The sequence below is a fragment of the Anopheles merus genome, chromosome 2L (assembly GCF_017562075.2).
Source record: "Anopheles merus strain MAF chromosome 2L, AmerM5.1, whole genome shotgun sequence".
In the NCBI taxonomy this organism is placed as follows: domain Eukaryota; kingdom Metazoa; phylum Arthropoda; class Insecta; order Diptera; family Culicidae; genus Anopheles; species Anopheles merus.
In genome coordinates, this window is record NC_054083.1 from 34,315,050 (window position 1) to 34,332,841 (window position 17,792).

The following is a 17,792-nucleotide window of genomic DNA, read 5'->3' on the forward strand; positions in this document are numbered from 1 at the left end:
GATGGACGGAGACGGGTTGGACACCCGGCGGGACCAGCGGAAAAGCCCAGCGTACTGGGAAGTGTCAGAAAGGTTTTGGCGGGTTCGGGAGAATTTTCTCCAAAACAACGCGCAAAACAAAACATCAAGAAAAATTAAGCCAACCAAACCGGGGGGCAGGGTTGTGAGATTTTTCAACTTCCCCCGGGTGCTTTGTTCCATTCTGGACCGGACACCGGCCAATCGACCCCTGTGGGGGGTCGCGCGCAAGGCTTCCTTTTAAGGACCTCCTGCTGCTGATGCTGCCAAATGCTGCCACTGTTTCCGTTTCGTCCGTTTTTTTGTTGGTAAGATTCAATATTTTGCGCTCGAACGGAGCAAAAAGTTTGCCGGCCGGGAAAAGCTTAAGCACACAAAGTCCGGTGCCATTCTGGGGCATTATTTGCGCAAAGAATGGGCCAGTTGGGTGGTAGTACGCTGTGTCGTTTTCTTTAATGGGTTTTGGTTAAGTATACGGTCGCACCGCGCAGAAAACAATGGTCGAACGATCGAAAGAAAGGGGTTGGGAGGCAAAAGTCCGTCGTCGTCGTCTTGAAATTGGCCTATAATTGGGGGAAATAATGTCATCAAACAAACAAACCGCCCTCATTCAGTAATGTGCGAATTGTGGGACCCGTTTTTTGCACTTCCTTTACTGTTGCGGATCCTTACGCAATTAGCACTACAATTCGTAGGTTCAATCATGGAAAGAAACATGGGCATAAAACACAAAAAAGGCTCACACATCAACAACCCTTAACCGACAATAATAGCAGTATAACATAAACGAAACAACTGCAAAAAAAAAAAATACACACACACACCACAGACGGAATTACATTCTCAAGCTCATTAGCACCGACGGGTAACATGGATTGTTTTTGTCCCTTTTGGCTTGTGTGTGTGTGCTTTGCGTTCTGGGAAAATGGTAGCGTGAGAAAATTGGTTTCCCACCTCAGATCCTTGGCTTAGGAACAAAACAAAATGGAGTGCAAGAAAACCACGATTGACGTAATGTGTGGCGGTGCGAGCACATCCTATGAACAAGTAACAGGCAGAAATGAAGAACGGGAAGGGAATGGAGAAGAAAGGATGTGTATTAGCATAAAATCTATTTTTTCGCCCACTTTCTTACATACTTCGCCCTGGTGCTTGACTTCCATTAAACACTTCGTTATTTGTTAGTCGAATGCTGACGGTGAGGGAGAAATCGCTTCCCGCTGGTTCAACTTCCGTTTCCCCATTTTCCTACCCGCAAAATCGGAAATGACGTCCGCGAAACTGTGGCACGCGTGGGAAAGTGGGGGGAAAAAGCGACAAGAATAAATAATTGTTTTCCATTTTTTTCACCACCCCTCTATTCTGCCGCCCACCAAAAGCACCACACATTACGTGACCACACCCGAAACCCGTGTAAAGAGGCGGCTAAAAATAATCCTAAATAGTGTGAAAAGGCATGCTCACATGCACATTCCATGGGAAATGGGAAAAATTAGTTTAGAACTGGGTGCAATTAATGAATGTCAAAAATCACGAAATGGGGTCGTCGGCAAGGCGGAATGCAAACACAGGAAGGAATAAATTATTCAGCAATAATCGTGCGGCAATAAAAAAAAAAAAAACATAACCTCACACACACAGGCGCACGCACGCACGCCCTCGCTGCACAAGTTTACCCCAGCAAGGGGGTCCAGGTTTGTCGCACATTAAAGCGTCATAAAACCGCCTGCCGGCCTTCCTCCCTAACGCACACATGTGCGGTGGCGTATGGGATTTGCATAAAAGTTGCAACATAAACGTCATCGCGGCCTGGCCCGTTTCGTCATCGTCATGGTCGTCGATCGGTGCAGAGGTACGCAGGCACGGGACCTTTGTTTGTGTGTACTGTGTGTGAATGTGGGTGTGTAGCTTTAGTGAATATTTCATCCATGAACTGGCCGGTCGCGCGAATGGACAGTCAGCGGTGACAAATTGGATTGTGTGTGTGTGTGTGGCTGGATGTTGTAAAAGAAAAAAAAAACAAAAGAACAACAACAACAACGATGCGGCCGGTTAAGCTGGCCTACGATTAAACCAATTTTCTCATCAAAAATAAATCATTTTTCTTCGCACAAACGGCCAAATGGGGTTAAGGCAACGGGCTGTGCTTTATTGCTGGATGATTGAGTGTAATTAAAGCATTTAGCCCATTATTTGCTTAAATGGCAAGACGGATTCCAACGCTTAATGGAAGTCAATTAGTGGGGCAAAGATAATTTAATATGGAGAGTGTAATAATACTTTAAAGTGCTGTTTTAAACCGCGTAAATTTGGATATACATTTGCAACGAGATTAAACAGCGTAAATGACTTGAAAGTTGATTTTTTCTTGTGAAAAAAAGGCTGACGAACTGTATCTTATAATAGTTTTAATCACGTGATGTAATAGTTATAATACTGTAACATTACATGTCAATGATATCAGACTAATACCTCTATCACACACTACCCACCGTCATAAACATGTGAAATGTTCTTATCATATCGTACAGGAAGAGACGCAAACACACACAAAAAAAAAACAATCACCTTCACACTGCATTGACACGAGTGAAAGGATTCAACCATCAGCGATAAAAATTGGCCTTCAACGCTTCATGCGCAAAACTGTTGGGTTTTTCATTGTTGTTATCAAACGCCCTTTCTGTCGTTGGATGGAACCAATCTCTCCGGACACCTAGGACGCCCCACCGTCATTCATGGTTACTCTTTTGTTCTGTTCGGTCGATTTTTCCACCAGAAGTTGGAGTTAACTACCTCCCCCCCTTGTATGGATCAGCAATGTCTGCTTTTACAAACATTATGGAAAGCAGTCCGAGTGGCGAGAGGCGAATAAAGGGTGCGACAATGGCGCACAAGCAACAAGCATAGCGTTTGACCCGTAAATGCTAACGGTTCACAGTACGGTTTAGGCCCAGGCCGTATGGATGGGTTGACTAAATTGATCCAAGTGCCATGCAAAGAACAGAGCAAAGCACCAGGGGAGGAATCACTTGGTGGGGAAAAAGCCACAACCAGATAAGGTAGCATTAAACGGGCCTTTTTACTGATGATCAGTACCGGGAAAGTGACTTTTCCTATCAAATTGTTGAGGTGTAAGGGATCCTTATATTTATTTTTATCCTTATAAAAGGACATTATTGTTTGGGCAAGTTTAGTGCAGGTTTTACAAAAACGAGTAACGAGGGAATGCCTTTTGTCTATACTGACTTAATTTAATACATTAAAAGTGTTGATATTTCAGCAGAACAATTCAAAATCGATGAACCATATTTGTTTTAAAACAAACTCTTATATTTGCGATTGAAAAATTCACCCCAAACCCCGAACCAAAACAACAATAGCATTAGGGGCGAAATTTATTTGGCAAAATATTTTCCTATTTTTTTTAACCCGCTTCCAAAAACCCAAAACACAACGCCAGCCACAAATTGCTGACCGTAGAGGAAGCACTTTCCTCGCCAATTCATAGCAAAATGAATGCAACAAAAAACAGTGCCTCCCGCGCAACACAATCTGATTTATCAGCTGGAAATACATTTTTCACGCGATGTGCACTGGGGTTCGCGTTCACTCGCCGCGCCAAATAAAGACTTGAATAATGTTTGTACACTACGCCCCGCGGCAATACGGCACGGAACGAGGGAAGGGAGGGTGGAAAAACTAAACCATAGGCCAACGAAAATGGGAAATAAAAGCACCGAAACATAGCAAATAAAACGTAAAGCGATAGCAAAACTGTCGAAATCTGTCCGCGTCATCATCATCGCATCGCGCTAACAGCAACGACCACCGGAGAGCGCTTTTTACTGTTTTTGTTTTGTTTGCTTGCTTTAGCAAACAGAAAACGGAAGCAAGATTTTGGGGTCCCCACTTTCCACTCTATCCGTCGTCCACCACATTCTATCAGGTCCGATCGGTCAGCAGGAAACAACAGGAGTGTGGTGCTGTGGAAGTTTGCGTGCCCGAGAACTAAGACAATAAATGTACCTGCTGAGGTGGGAGAGGAGGGATATGGAGCGCTTTTTTTCCTATTCCCGCAGGCATACAAATGGTGGTGGAGACTAATATGTTTCGCTTTTTTCGGTATGTACAAATACACACACACACGCACGTTCAATGGGGAACTTGAGTTCATAAAATTGTTTTTCCCGAGGGCCGCTTGTTTGAATTGCACTTTTGCAAAGAACTGCGTAGCCCCAAAGTGGTTGAAGGAGACGGATGAGTCGTCGGGTGCTGCGGGACGATCGGAATTTGATGTGCGATAAATAATTGAATTCTTTTTTTATGGAGGGATAAAGGAAGGTTTTAGTAGGAAACTGTAAAAGATTTTGGTAGAATTCAACACATAAAAAAGCTTTGTGATATGATGCTTAACTTTTTACTAACATAAATGCAGCTTGTTAGTGTACAACATTTTGGTGCCGTGACCAGGATAATGTAATGTGCAATAATTGCCAATAAAACGAACAAGCTCTTGTCGGTCCTCTTGTAAGCCTCGTCGTATTAGTTGTATTGAAAACACGAACGATCGTTCTGGAAAATCAATCCACCTTCCCCTTGCTCTTGCTTGGTCCACACTTTCTTCTTGAAACGTTCATTAAACGCTCCCGCGCCCCTTCGGATTAACCTTCCACCCAGAGTGTGTGCTTTTGTGTACGGAAATTGCTACAAAAACGTTATTTCCGCGCCTGATGAGGAAAACAAAACCGCACGGAAAACAACCACCTAACAACAACTCATCGCTATCGCACGGTGCCAAGCACACCACCATCCACCAAGGACCATGGTAAAAAGCCAACATTTTCTTTGCCATTTTTCCCATCAAGCAATTTACGATAGGTCTCCATTATCGAAACCTTCTAACCTGCCGCGCTCGTTTGGGGCGACAGTCAATATTTGAGCAGATGACATTATGCTTTCCGGACCCACACACACACACGCTGGCAGCGGTTTTCCTCCTTCCGCCTTACTACCGTCTACACCCTGTCTCTTGTTTTCCGGTGCGGTTAGATCGGTTTTGGGTAGTTTTCCATTGCGGAGGGCGCAGCGACGAGCGGAGCTACGTTCGGTGAGGGTTGCCATGATGGGTTTGCCGTACCGGGACCTTCTCTAAAGTAGGTTGAGCTGGTATTAAGGGTGGTTTTACGTTCGCCTTAGGCCGGTAGCTTCATTCCAAGGCTACCATCCTGCCCCTAAAGTGCAGAAGTAGAAGTAGCTTCCGTTGCTGAATATCCATATGTTCGATAAAAAAAAGAGTACCGCAGGAAAGTAAATCAATTTCCGGTGGAAAAGCAATAGCTCGGTCGTGAACTCGTGCATGTGTGTGTGTGTGTGTTTGTGCGTTTTAAAAGCAGCTCGTAGTCCTTCCCTTTTCAGAGCAAACATTACGATAAGGAAATTTGCTACATTAGCGCTCGTGAGGGTACGCGGAAATAGTTAAGCGATAGAGGTTACTGTTAATTTGCAAAACGAGCCCTTTTAAAGCGGTTCGTAAACCAAATTTGAAAGCAGAAACCAGTTTAACTGTGGGGAAAGAAAGCTTGAGGAATTTCCTAGGAATTTCCCCCCAATTTCAATCGGCAAAGTGTTCGCATCAGCGATGCTGAATGTGATGGAAACCCGGTCCCCGGGAGGAGCGAGAATCCTTCCAGCGATTGCATCCTTTCAATCGTCCGCCTGCAAAGCTAGCGTAACGATTTAAAACCCGCGTGCTTGACTTTCCCTTACAGTGCGTCCTTCTGAGGCTTCTTCTTTTTTTTTAACTCATCTTTCTTTATCCGTCGCGCAGTTTTTCCCAAGAAAAAAAAAACACGAGCAAACCGAGCCCACCACAATCCCACGAAACATCTTTCAGCGATTTTGTCTGTCAGACAATCAATTTTGACCGGGCTGGGTCGGTCGGACTGCTTTTGCGAAAGAATTCCGTTCCGCTGCACGGTTGGGTGATTCTTCCAGGCCGAAAGGCTGCCCAACCACAACCCCTAATAGCGGTCGACTGGGAAGGGTGATGGTTGGCTGCTGGTCTACCGAAACCCGGCGTCCCCGACGAAGAAGACGCTCCAAAGAGCGTAAGCTCAAACTGACCCAAGGTCACTCGCACGCCTCGTTCCATCTCCACAGAAGCGTGTTGTGGCAGCAAGGGAAATGGATCAAGTTTGCACGGACGAGAGTTATATGTCATTCGCAAAAGAGACACTTGGTGCTCACAGGCCCGAAATGAGCCAAACACACTAGCGAGCGCGCACACACACACACTCACTCACGTGCACAAAGAACAGGCAACCATTCAGACACCATCGAGCGTGTCCTTTTTGCGTGCGGTTTTTCGGTTGCTGGGGCAGAAATTTTCATTTGCCGTTTGCCGGAAAGACAAGCGCACACGGGGAAGGGAAAACTTTCCCCAGCAAAAGCTGCGGTTGCCACCGGGGGGAGCAACGCAAGTTTTATTCTTTATTTTTTCGATTTTGATTCATTTAAAAACTTTAACAGAAAGAGCTTTATTTACTTTTGTGGGCGAATTCAGTGTGTCTCCCCGAGTCTCCCTGCGGATGTCGGTTCGAAGGGTCGATTTAGGACGATAGGGTTCTTTTCCGCTTAGTGTGAGTTTCGCTGTGGTTAACATGATAAAGTTTTTTTTTAAGAACTGGTAATCAATTTCGTTTTCTTCCTTTCATGGATTGTTTGGGCTGCTTTGTTGGTAACAGTATCTTTATTTTCCTCGATTATACTGCTAGTAAGTAGCTATTGTATAGTGTTAAATATTCCTTTGTGCAATTAAACGGCCTGAAAATGTGCAAACTATAATGTCGGGTTGTTTTGTCCAAGGAGTGAACAGCGTTTGATTGTGACACTTTCACTAATTGCTTTAGCTTTATGCACACAGAGACATTTACATCAAAAATGTTTTGAAATTGCATACTTTCAGGCGCTTTAAATCAAGATGACGTCAACAGCACTCGATTGTTTCGTATTTTAGGATTGTGGGATATAAAGATATCAAATTAATATCTAAATTACTATTAAAACCATAAGTTTTATAAACATATGCTAGCCTTTCTTTTATTGTACCAACTTTATTCAAGCCTATACTATTGAAGTAATTAACAAAATTGTTGTTATGACTTCCATCTACTTTGATAAGCTTAACGGTTTCCTTTCCCACTAAAACCCTTCTGGTGATAGATAAAACGTACCAAAATTGAAATATTTCCAGGAAGCAATTAAATTTATGGCAAAGTGTTTCAATGGCACTCGTTACGCGATTGAAAACTGACCATTTTAGATTCCAGCTTCTTCGCTAAATGAAAAAAAAGGATATCCGTACGCAAACCACGCACAAATCAACACGCCCAAATACACTCGAAACAGTTCACTTTTCATTGGAAGCGCTTTCATTTTGTCTAAAAGCCCGCACCGAATGAGTAATTCACGGCAAACGCGGTGCCAACGCACAGCAACACACAGATTTCGGCAGCAAACGTTTGTCCAGTGCCTCGTCCCTCGAACAGGACCTACCCGCCCGAAACATGGCGATCGTTTTCGATAACTTCCGGCAGTACCGCCAGCCATGAAATCAACATTAGAGTGGGGGCCTTTTATACGCATTCGAAGTGGGTCGGATTTGGGCACGGCTATTGTTATTATTGTTGTCCGTGTTGCATGGTTTGCAATGAATCAATTTCCGAATAGCTTTCACAACTAGCAGAAGGGCAGTGAAGAATAAGAGAGACGGGGGGAAAAAAGCGGCAACAACAACCCGCAGTACGATACATTCCGGACAACGGGACAATGTGCGTGAGCGTATTGCTCAACCGTCTGTTCAGATCTTTTCAGTGCAGCGCAATTTTACCGTAAACCGTGGTGCGAGCTATCGAGCAAAGCAGAGCAGGGTGGTATGAAGAATTCAGCAGCAATTGCCAGTGCCCGTTTGCCGGTGAGCAGTCCGGCAGTCGTAGTGTGTTCCTGCTGCTGGTGCTGCTGGTGGTGTGCGGTAATCGAAAATGGACAGCAGAGCCTTCAGTAGGTCAGTCAGCGGGCAAGGAAGGATGGCATGAGATTAATCGATATTTTGTCGAGTTTTTCAACCGCTCCTAAACCGGCAAAGTGAACACAGCGCGATCCTGCTGGTAGTTGTCCCGTGCAGTGACGCCTATTGAAGCTGAGCTGTGTTCCGTGCCGTGGGCAGAGAAAGTTAGTGTTGCAAAACATTGATAAAGTTGCGCTTGAGATGTGTTTGACAAGCATGCCAGAGGGGGGGGGGGGGTTAGCCGAAAGAGTTTATTTACCAGTTGCGAGTTTTAAAATTGTTTCATCGATTTAATTGGTTCAACATTATTGGATTGAACATAAATAGAATGAGGAGAGAGACTTCGAAAATACCCCTTAAAGTATGCAATTTGCAATACAATACAGCACCAACAGTGCATTCCCCGATTGATTAATGCTGATTTTCTATTGAACAAGCCGTCATGATATAAAAATAATGATTTCCTTTATCAAGGTACATGCTATTCTTCCATCCTCCCCAGGGACATAATTTCAATTAAAAGCAGAATCAAGCCACTACTACTTCACCGGATCCCTTATCCTTTATCCCTTTTCGCCCTCACTATCTCCTTATTCAGCGCGTTCCAGTAAAGCGCGCTTTGATTGCTATTGGCAGCAGGAACGGAGCGAATCGTTTCAATCGCGCTATGACCGCTTCTTAAAACGGAACTACTACGAGAACGCACAAAGCGTTCATATCCCTTCCTTTTCATCCCAGCCAAGCAGACCAAGAAAGAGGAAGGCGGTGGCGAAATGCTTGATCCAACTTGAATCCCTAATCAAAGGATTCGCTAGCGCGCATTCCGTCCCGGCGGCGAATGAAGGACGGTGAAGAAATGGATGGAAATTTCTTTGATATTAGAATCTCTTCAATTACAGCTCAACGGTGGTCGGGAGCTTTCATGCTGTGCGCCGAGAGACGGTTGACCAGCAGCAGAAGCTGCTGTAAGGTGCGTTCCTCTGCTCCGTGTCCGTTCCAGAGGACGGTACAAAAGCGTGCTAGATATTCGCAAACGCTGTGTGAATGGGCGCTTCGCCTTCGCCATCGCGAGTCGACGGAAGCTGTGCTGGGCGCGCAGGATGTAAAGGCAGCAGGCACAGACAAGCCAACCGTCGTCGTCTGGTGCTGGTAATGGTGATTTTTGTGTGTTTGAATTAAAGATAAAAGGATAATTTTGTTATGGAATATAAATCAAATTATATCATCTCCGGCACGGGGCAGGTCTTGTCTTGATCGGTACACAGGGCGGAACCTCGCCCGGAAGCCGAAGAAGCTCATACCGCTGGATGAATCATCATTTTTATCAGTCAACAGGAGAGCCATGGCCCGCTGCCATTCGGGAAAAGGGTTTCCTTTTAAAAGCGATAAGGAATTGGAACCGACAGGCGCACTCTTTACCGTGAAAGGAAAGGTTAATTAGGGGATGATTAGCAGTCTCGAGGGCCTGTTCTGACGGTGGGTACAGAGACCAAAGACAACCATGCGTTGGCTGAAGTTGGTGGAAAGATCGTAAATTATTCTGAATGGTCTGATTTATTGAACTTTGATAGGTGAGGAAGCAAATCACAGCAGGGCCCGGGGGCCGCACAGGATGGTGTCAAAAAGATAAACTCAATCTCGCACCAAAACTCATTTCGTTTGAATTGCTGCTTGACTTGCATTTTGTAAGCGTATTCCTTGGGTGCTACACATCAGAAGAAGAAGAAAAAAAAACATTATATTTGGAATTTGAAATTCACTCCAGAAAAGTGTTCCAATGTTAACAAGCTTTCGCACTCCATCCCCCAAGGGGTGGTGTATCTCCGCCCCCTCGGCGCCAAGTGGCGAAGAATTTTGCAATTTCAATGTAATGCTGAGTGGAATTCCAGCGAAACAGGCGCGCCCCATCATGATAAGGAGAGCATAATTTTAAACCAAAAAGTGATAAAGTTACCTTCCTCCCGTGCTCCCGTAGGTTCGTCCTCAGACACGCAGCGTACGACAAGCCAGTAGATGAGGGACAAAGTTGAAAATTATTTTTCCCGGGAAATTGCGGCCACTGGACCTGCCCACCTGCTCGGCCGAATGAAAGCTTCAGCACGTTCCGGGAACCGAACATCAAGAGTAATAGTATTTGAGGCACATTTTGAAAAGCCAGCGCGTGCACACACACACACACACACATTCATAGAAATTGAAAGCGATGCAATGAGCGTAAGGTAGAGCGCTTTCTGGTATTCAATATTTGTGTTGGACATTAGAACAGGGGCAAATTAGGTATTCCAGTTAGTGGTACAATTGTTTGTATTCGCTCCATGGTGCGTAAAATGACCTTTGGAGCTGTATCGCGGTGAAACGACAAGATGCAAAAATTGCGTTTTTTGGGTAAAAAGTAATTTCATAAATTTCAATATTTCTTTGGGGATAATGTTGATTTAAGGGACATTTACATGCCTGCAATAGAGTGTTAATTATGCATTCTGTTTTCTACACCTTCTTGATTGTACCATAAGGATTCTACTCTGTAACCTCATAACGTAGGTAACATTTACTTCAGGACATTGTACAATATTTCTGAGGATCTCCTCTCCTCTGATGAGGTTAGGAAAGTACCAACATAGCTCCTAATGAAAGATGATAAAAAGCTCATCCATAATCACGACTCCCATCTACAGCTTTAACCTTCATCCCAGATCACTGATGTAAATTAAGCGACACACTCCTTCTTCTATTTGGCGTAAACGTCCTACGCGGACATACATGGTCTATACAGGCTTTCAAGACTTTATTCAATACCACGCAGCTGGATAGTCAAGTCCTTACTACGGGGGGCATTCCATTCCGGGCTTGAACCCATTACGGGCGTGTTATTAAGTCGTTCGAGTGGACGACTGTATCACGAAACCACCCACTCAAGCGACAGACTATAGGGTACATAAAGTACTCGTACAAAAGGAAATAAATCCACACAGAAGAATTCAGTTTTGCTTACTGAGATAAATTGATACTTCATTACTAACCTCAATGTAGTGACCCTTCAGCTTCAGAACTAATGCTAACGTGTTGAAACAAAAGTACAATTCTCGATGGAATTTAGTATGAATTTCCATGAATTGTACTTTGTTTACAAATTCATATTGTTAGAATCCTATTGGAGCCGTTTATGCATTAATATTGTAAATTATAATTATTGTAAATTATATTGCTTCTGAAAAGATTCCTTTTTGTAAGCGATTACCGACAATGCTCGCTGAATAGAACTTTTTGAATACAGCCTCCAAATAAGCTGAACTACTTAAAGAACAAAAGCACTGCTATTAGATTATGTAATGTATGGTCTTTTATCATTTTAGAGCCATTTTCGATGTTGAGTGAAGCGTTACATCACCTGTTACATTCTCGGTTGCAAGAACGTTATTACGATTAATCACACATCGCACCAGACAAAGCCTTACATCGACCGTGAAGCACGCTCTAATTAATCTTTTCCGGTGCGATCCGGTGACCACCACCTCCACGCGATCAGGAAAGGATCCGTGCTTGCGAGCAGCCCAAAAATTAAAACCTTTGTTATCTCACTGTTTCCCGAGACCTGCACCCGAGACCATCGCATTCGGTCACACGTTCAAAAGAGCTTTAATTAAATCCTGCCCAGCCGGTAGCCCCCGGATTCGGGGGATGCTCTCGGTTCTCCCGTGCACTTTAATCTCACTAACGACACGGTCCGTTACCGCGTGGACACGTCGTGCACGGGTCGACCTTATCTCCTCTGCCGCGTCCGTTTTGTCTGCCTCCACCTTCACATCGATGTGCGGTTGCGGTTGGGCTAGCTTACCTGTACCCGGGCGGCGACCCGTTCGTTGTAACGCATCGGCACGAACCAGCCCTTGGTCGAGCCGGTCACCAGCACGATGCCGAGCAGGAAGAAGCACACAAAGGCGGCAATGACGGCCTTTGCCCGGCCCGACACTACCATCGCCATCTTGGCTGGGCGGAAGAGAACTACTCAGCTGCACGGATCGGTGGCTGCTACTGTGTATATGTATAGTATACGGTCGGGAGCTCCCAAAAACACAATGGTTCCACTGATTGCGGTACGGTTGATTTAAATTTGTGCTTTCGGAGCGGCCGTCACACATCAGCAACGGGCAAGGTTTGTGCACTAATTAAACTTTCCATCGACGGCTTTTTCCCCAAAACAATGAAAGCAACACAGCTGATCCAGCACTGATATGATTCACTTTTCCGATGTGATATAAACTATTTCTGGCTTGATATTTTTCGTTGCTTTTTGATATGACGAACAAACGATATTTTTCACTTCTTTACGTATTTATAGGTTACACAAATTCAACACTTCACTTCTCAAGTGACGCTCACCAACTCACAGGGGACACCTTTACTTTTCCCCTTTGTTTGTGGAGCTTCTTTTCTTCCAAACCGACGATGCAAACAGAGCAATGGAATTCGCCCCTATCTTTATTTTCCGTTAACGTCTCCGCCGCTTACCACTCTTTCTTCCACTGGTTCTTGCAGTGGATGGTTTATTTGTTTGTTTGTTCACACCTTCCATGCATAAACTACACCGCAAGCGACAATTGCACCTCCCGTTGAACGGCCAAACAACGCCATCAATCCGCGACGCTTTGATGAGCTTTCATGCTGGGCGGTCATAAACTTTAAGTCGCTCGCTGTCGCGGTGAAAGTGTGGCGATTGCGTCTGTGTTTTTGTTGTTGTTGTTGCTGCTACTTCCTCGTCGTCCTTGATTCAGCGTAGTATTTTTGATGGGTAAAACAATTAACCGTACGCGGACCGGGGGCTGTGGAACGCTGGCCAGCGGGAGTGGTATAAATTATTCCGCTTCCGTGCACGCAACACACTGCGCGATTGGCCGCTGCTACCGCCTTGGATGAGGGTCGAGCGCGGTCCTTCCCTTGTTTTCCGTTTGAAAGATAAGCCACGGTCAGCGGCTTGTTCTGATTACTTAATTATGTTTTCCCGCCGTTCCCCGGCCAGCGCGGCGTTATCTTGGGAAAACGCTTTAGATAGGGCTAAGAGAGGCTAAGTGGTTCTTTGCAAAGATAGCTTCAAGTCTGGCACACGAACCGAACTCAAGTAACACTCTCTGTAGTAACGATTGTAGCATAAAATACGCTTCCAAACACAACACGTTTGTTTCGGGGTTTTTTTTTGTTGGTAAGAGCCGAATAAGACCAAAACGGGGCAACAACGGAGTTAACGGCGGATTTGCAAAACGTAAACGATGTAAAACCGGATTTGGGGGGGTAGAGGTTTTGATATATCTTTTTTCCGGTGCTTGAAGCTTGTTTCCTTATCACAGAACGTATTGATTTTGGCGGTACTGAATTATTTCCCCACTCGCCTTGTTGCTTTAACTGTATATGTGTGTGTGCCTGTATATCCTTTCCTTCCGAAAACGCGCGAACAAACGAACGAACGCGCGACACAAAACGTAAAACGCGCGCGACGACTCAACACACTTTTCAAAACGCGGAACTCACGACACGCGGAAGGAAACTCGGCAACGACAACTAGGGGTTCGGCTTCAGTTAAGGCGCCAAGGACAGGGAAAAAAGTGTACACTTTAACGGTATGTGCGGTTTTAGAGGACGTTCCATACACACAACTAACCGCAGCACCACCGCGCGATCATCTCCTTGGGCAAAACAAATACGGATGGGCAGCAGTAGCAGCACTCACAGCCTTCTGCTGAACACAATTCAACACAAACAGTTGTGTACTGGGGAAATGTCACACGCTGCCAGTGCTTCATAAAATCAACAACCGACCTTTACCCGGTTGTTGGGCGTTTGTTTTCTACGCGTTTATTGCACGCGTGTTTCGGTGCGTAAAGCGACACCGGCCCTCACCTGGCTTGCTTGCTTGCGTCCTTAAAAATAAAACACAACCGTACGCGAGCATCATAAATCACTGAAGCATCGTTTCGCACTTTCCCCTCCACCCACTCGCTCTCCCTCTCTCGGTGGCGCCACCTTTATCGTCTTTCGGGGTTGGCCGAAAGTCTGGATGGCTTTTTTTTTCGTTCACGCTTTTTTCCCAAATGGAGGCGCGCCCGCCGTTATACGCAAACGTTGTGCCGTGCACGGACACACTCACGTGCACCATACACCCACCATGCTTGCTGGTAGGTTAAAGTCGGTCGAAGCAGATTTGCCTTTAGGGGTGGTTTCCCCCCCCCCCCGCTCTTGGCGCTGGTTGTAAGGCGACCTCCGCGGCACCCAAAACCAGTAGCAAGCACCGGATGAGCGATGCGGCAGTACTTGAGGTACACACACCGAGCTGAACCGTTCACGTGTTGTGTATTTCTTTCGCTCTCGCTATCTCTCGTTCCTTCTCTCGCTTGATTTTGCTTCACCTCTGTGTCAAACGGGAGAGCTTGTGGGAGAACACGCAAAGGACACGTGGGGCGGATATGGGAAGCATTAGACTTCCTTCTTGGCTTGTTATGCGTGCTATTAGCAGCGTCGGAGGATGTACGCGAGCGGCTAACAACATACACACACACACACTCACACCGGGATACGAGAAGTGTTATATTCAATTATGGTAATTATATAATCCTCTCACGAACGCACGGCCAAGGTGAAGCTTTAACGGAATGTTTCCTTGCTTGCGCTGTTATCACGTATTTGTTGTTGCTGTGCTTTTCACCACACACACACAAGCACACACCCACACACACACCGAGTGCTGAAGGGAAACGGATGTTCACAGGATGAAGCAGGTTCAAATTGCACTACGCAACATGTCGCGTTTAAGGATTAACACAGCGATGGCAGCAACTAGCTGGCGACTTTAACAACACACAGTCACTCACACTCGCGTCCCCGGGAGCTCTGCGAAGGGGAGGAGAGCGGTTTGATCTGCTCACCGGCAGTAACGGTGCGCGTCTGGGGACGGTGCGGTCTTCAGACCCGGTAGCAGCCCGGGAAGCACACACCACACACCATATTATGTGTATCGCACACTATCAAAACTATTTTCCAAACGCTCGCGGCAGTCCGGGCGGCCCGGATGTCAAGTGGAACGCGGTGGATATGTTTTCGGTCGTGATTGTGATATGGCCACTTTACACCGTGAATGCGAGCGAGTGAGGGATATGTCGAGAACGCGATGCGTCGAAGTGAAAGACCCGAAACAAGGGGTCTGGGGTCTGTTTCTTCCTTATTCTCTTAATTTAACCACAACCAGCATGTGTATCTATGTATATTCCCGCTTGTATTTCTTCACCATTTGGGCTTTGCGTTTCAATTTCTACACCGCACCGGCACCGCCGCTGGCTCGATATGTTGTTTTTGCGCCACGCACGGTTGGCAGACGGTTTGCATACCGTGCAGGGCGCACGTAGTTTCGCGAACGACACAACCGACCCGAAATCGATCGACAACGGCCAACGGTAACGACGGCGACGACAACGACAACGACGACGGCGGCGGTAAAGACGACGACGACGACGACGACGGTACGAAACACGGCTGAAGTGCGTGCAACTTCATCGCGGGCCACCAGTAAACTGAACTCGTTTTGCGGGCAGTTTCGCGTACAGCTCGCAGACAGGCGCCCGACAGCGGTCCATCCAGCCACGACCACACGAAGCCGAACTGGCCGAGATTCAGGATGAAACGCCACGAACAAGGGCGGTGTGTTCATCGTCTCACCGTCTTATCAGCTCGGAGGGGAAACAAAACGATTCGGCACTGTTCGGCACCTTGCATAACATTCAGGCGGGTGGGGAGGTAACGCAGGCAAAATGGCAAAAGTCGTGCCAGCAACCTCTGGTGTTTCGGCCCGTTTCCCGTTCGCGTGCAGCGTGGCGCTATGCATCGGCAAAAAGGGCGAGAGGTTCGTGTTTGTGTCCTTGGAAAAATCTCGGCCCGCTCGAGAAAAATGCGTGCGCATGCGCTCGGTGTGCTCATTTTCCCCTGAAAGTTATACAGTATGCGATGCACGGTGCACACTACTACATGCAACGGCGCACGCAGTGTGTGCATTATTACAGTGTAGTGTGCTCCCGTCGCTTGTTGTGACGGGAGCTTGTTGCAAATGAACGACGGGGGAACAACAAGGAAGTCGTGCCTTCCACCACCGTCACCGTGACGTCATCGTTTAAAGTGCGAGCGAAAGTTGAAAGTTTGGCTGCGGAAAATCGAAACGACGCCAATCGGTCTTTCTTCTACCGGCGTAACGGCTAAGAATGGGGTTTGCCGAAATCCAAATCGTCTCACACAGAATGGCTAGATCAGATCGATCGTTTGCCACGATACCCGAAACCCGAAAACTGTCCCTAATGGCCGTTGCTAATGGAAAGAAGAGGGAAGAAGAAAAAATGCCCAGAAGATGGTGGAAAGGTAAACCGTTACGTTAATGGCATTTCGATGATGGGCCTTTTGCCGCCGATAGCGGCACGTGGCGTCACCGTGGCAGGGTGCGAACACGATTTGCGTGTGTGCGATCGATTCGAGCCGTTGCGCGTTGGCCTTTTCGTTGTTGGTTGTCCTCCTTTTTTGCGTACTCTTTGTTTGCTACTTTCAATAGGATTTTATCTGTTGCTATTTTGAATACGCATTTGCCATTCATTGATTTGTGGCAATGACTTTAGGGTGGGAAGGTTGGGTTCCGTTTTTTTCTATTTTTCTTTCGGTCCGTGGTTATTTTGCCCCGATACCGACCAGCTGATAAGCTAGCTTGAAGCTGTGGAAAATTGTCGTGCAACAATGTCCCGCGTGGCAGCAGTGGAGAGGTGTGCCCTTGTGAATTGAGGCGAAATGCCTTTTTATTGCAGAATCTGTAGCGTGCTACTTCAACCTTGCCGGCAGCAATAGAGGACGATTTTATGGGCTGTAACGGGCGAATGAGCTTGCGAAACGTGTAATAGCGATTTCGTGCGATTCGATAATGAACCACTCCGACTGGGGGGGCGTTTATTGTCGCCGTGGAAGTGACCGTTATTAAATGGATTCAATTCTACAAACGCAAAAGCAGACCATACCCAAGCTGGTAAATGATGAGCGCTGTTGAGCGGGTGGTGTAAAATTTTATGCCGTTATATTTTTCCCATTTCCAACCAGCAGCAGCAGCTTAATGATTTTCATTCGCACATTGTCGGCGCACCATTTAAAAGACGATTTAATTAATAGATCGTTACTGACGGTGTCACTCATTCCAGCTGCTCATAAACTGCAGAGACCTGAGCTGTCCCTGTTAAAAGCGTGCCGGCCAGGAACGACCATCAATCCTAACCCATTGTTCTAACCCGATTCCGAATCACAAAGAGTCCACACCCAGATCCTCTCGGCACAGTGAAAAGAGATGCGAGAGTTAATCATCACCCGCAGCACCCCTCAAAAAGCATCCCTTTATTATTATCCCATCCAGCAAAAAGGGAACGGACTACAAATTGGCTACTAAATTGCATTCACTTAGTTTGCCTTAGTCCTCTCCTAATGAATAATCCAAATTCCTCCCACGAAGACGGAGCTCGGTGAAAGGACACTGACTGGTCCTGGCTGTATCTCTTTCATGCTGGTCATGTTTGATGGCGGTATTTTCATCCACCGCCAGCCGTCGTGCCACAATATTCGTCGTGAAAAAGTTGGCACAAAATAAATACAGACCAGTACCCACCCTCCCACCCACACACATACACACACAGGTATGGATTCA

General features: G+C 46.3%; 1 protein-coding gene across 3 annotated transcripts in view; it reads right to left on the minus strand.

Annotated features, from left to right (window-relative positions):
* The window catches only part of LOC121591560 (collagen alpha-1(XVIII) chain), a 192,350-nt gene that overhangs the window by 113,453 nt on the left and 61,105 nt on the right, over positions 1-17,792 (minus strand). Inside the window, exon 1 of one of the 3 annotated variants that reach the window (XM_041912211.1) lies at positions 11,922-15,650. The exons of the other annotated variants lie outside the window; for them this stretch is intronic. Within the exon in view, the coding sequence (XP_041768145.1) occupies positions 11,922-12,068 (147 nt within the window). The 5' untranslated portion in view covers positions 12,069-15,650. Of the gene's footprint in view, positions 1-11,921; positions 15,651-17,792 lie in introns of those variants that run through there. 3 annotated transcript variants of the gene reach the window in all.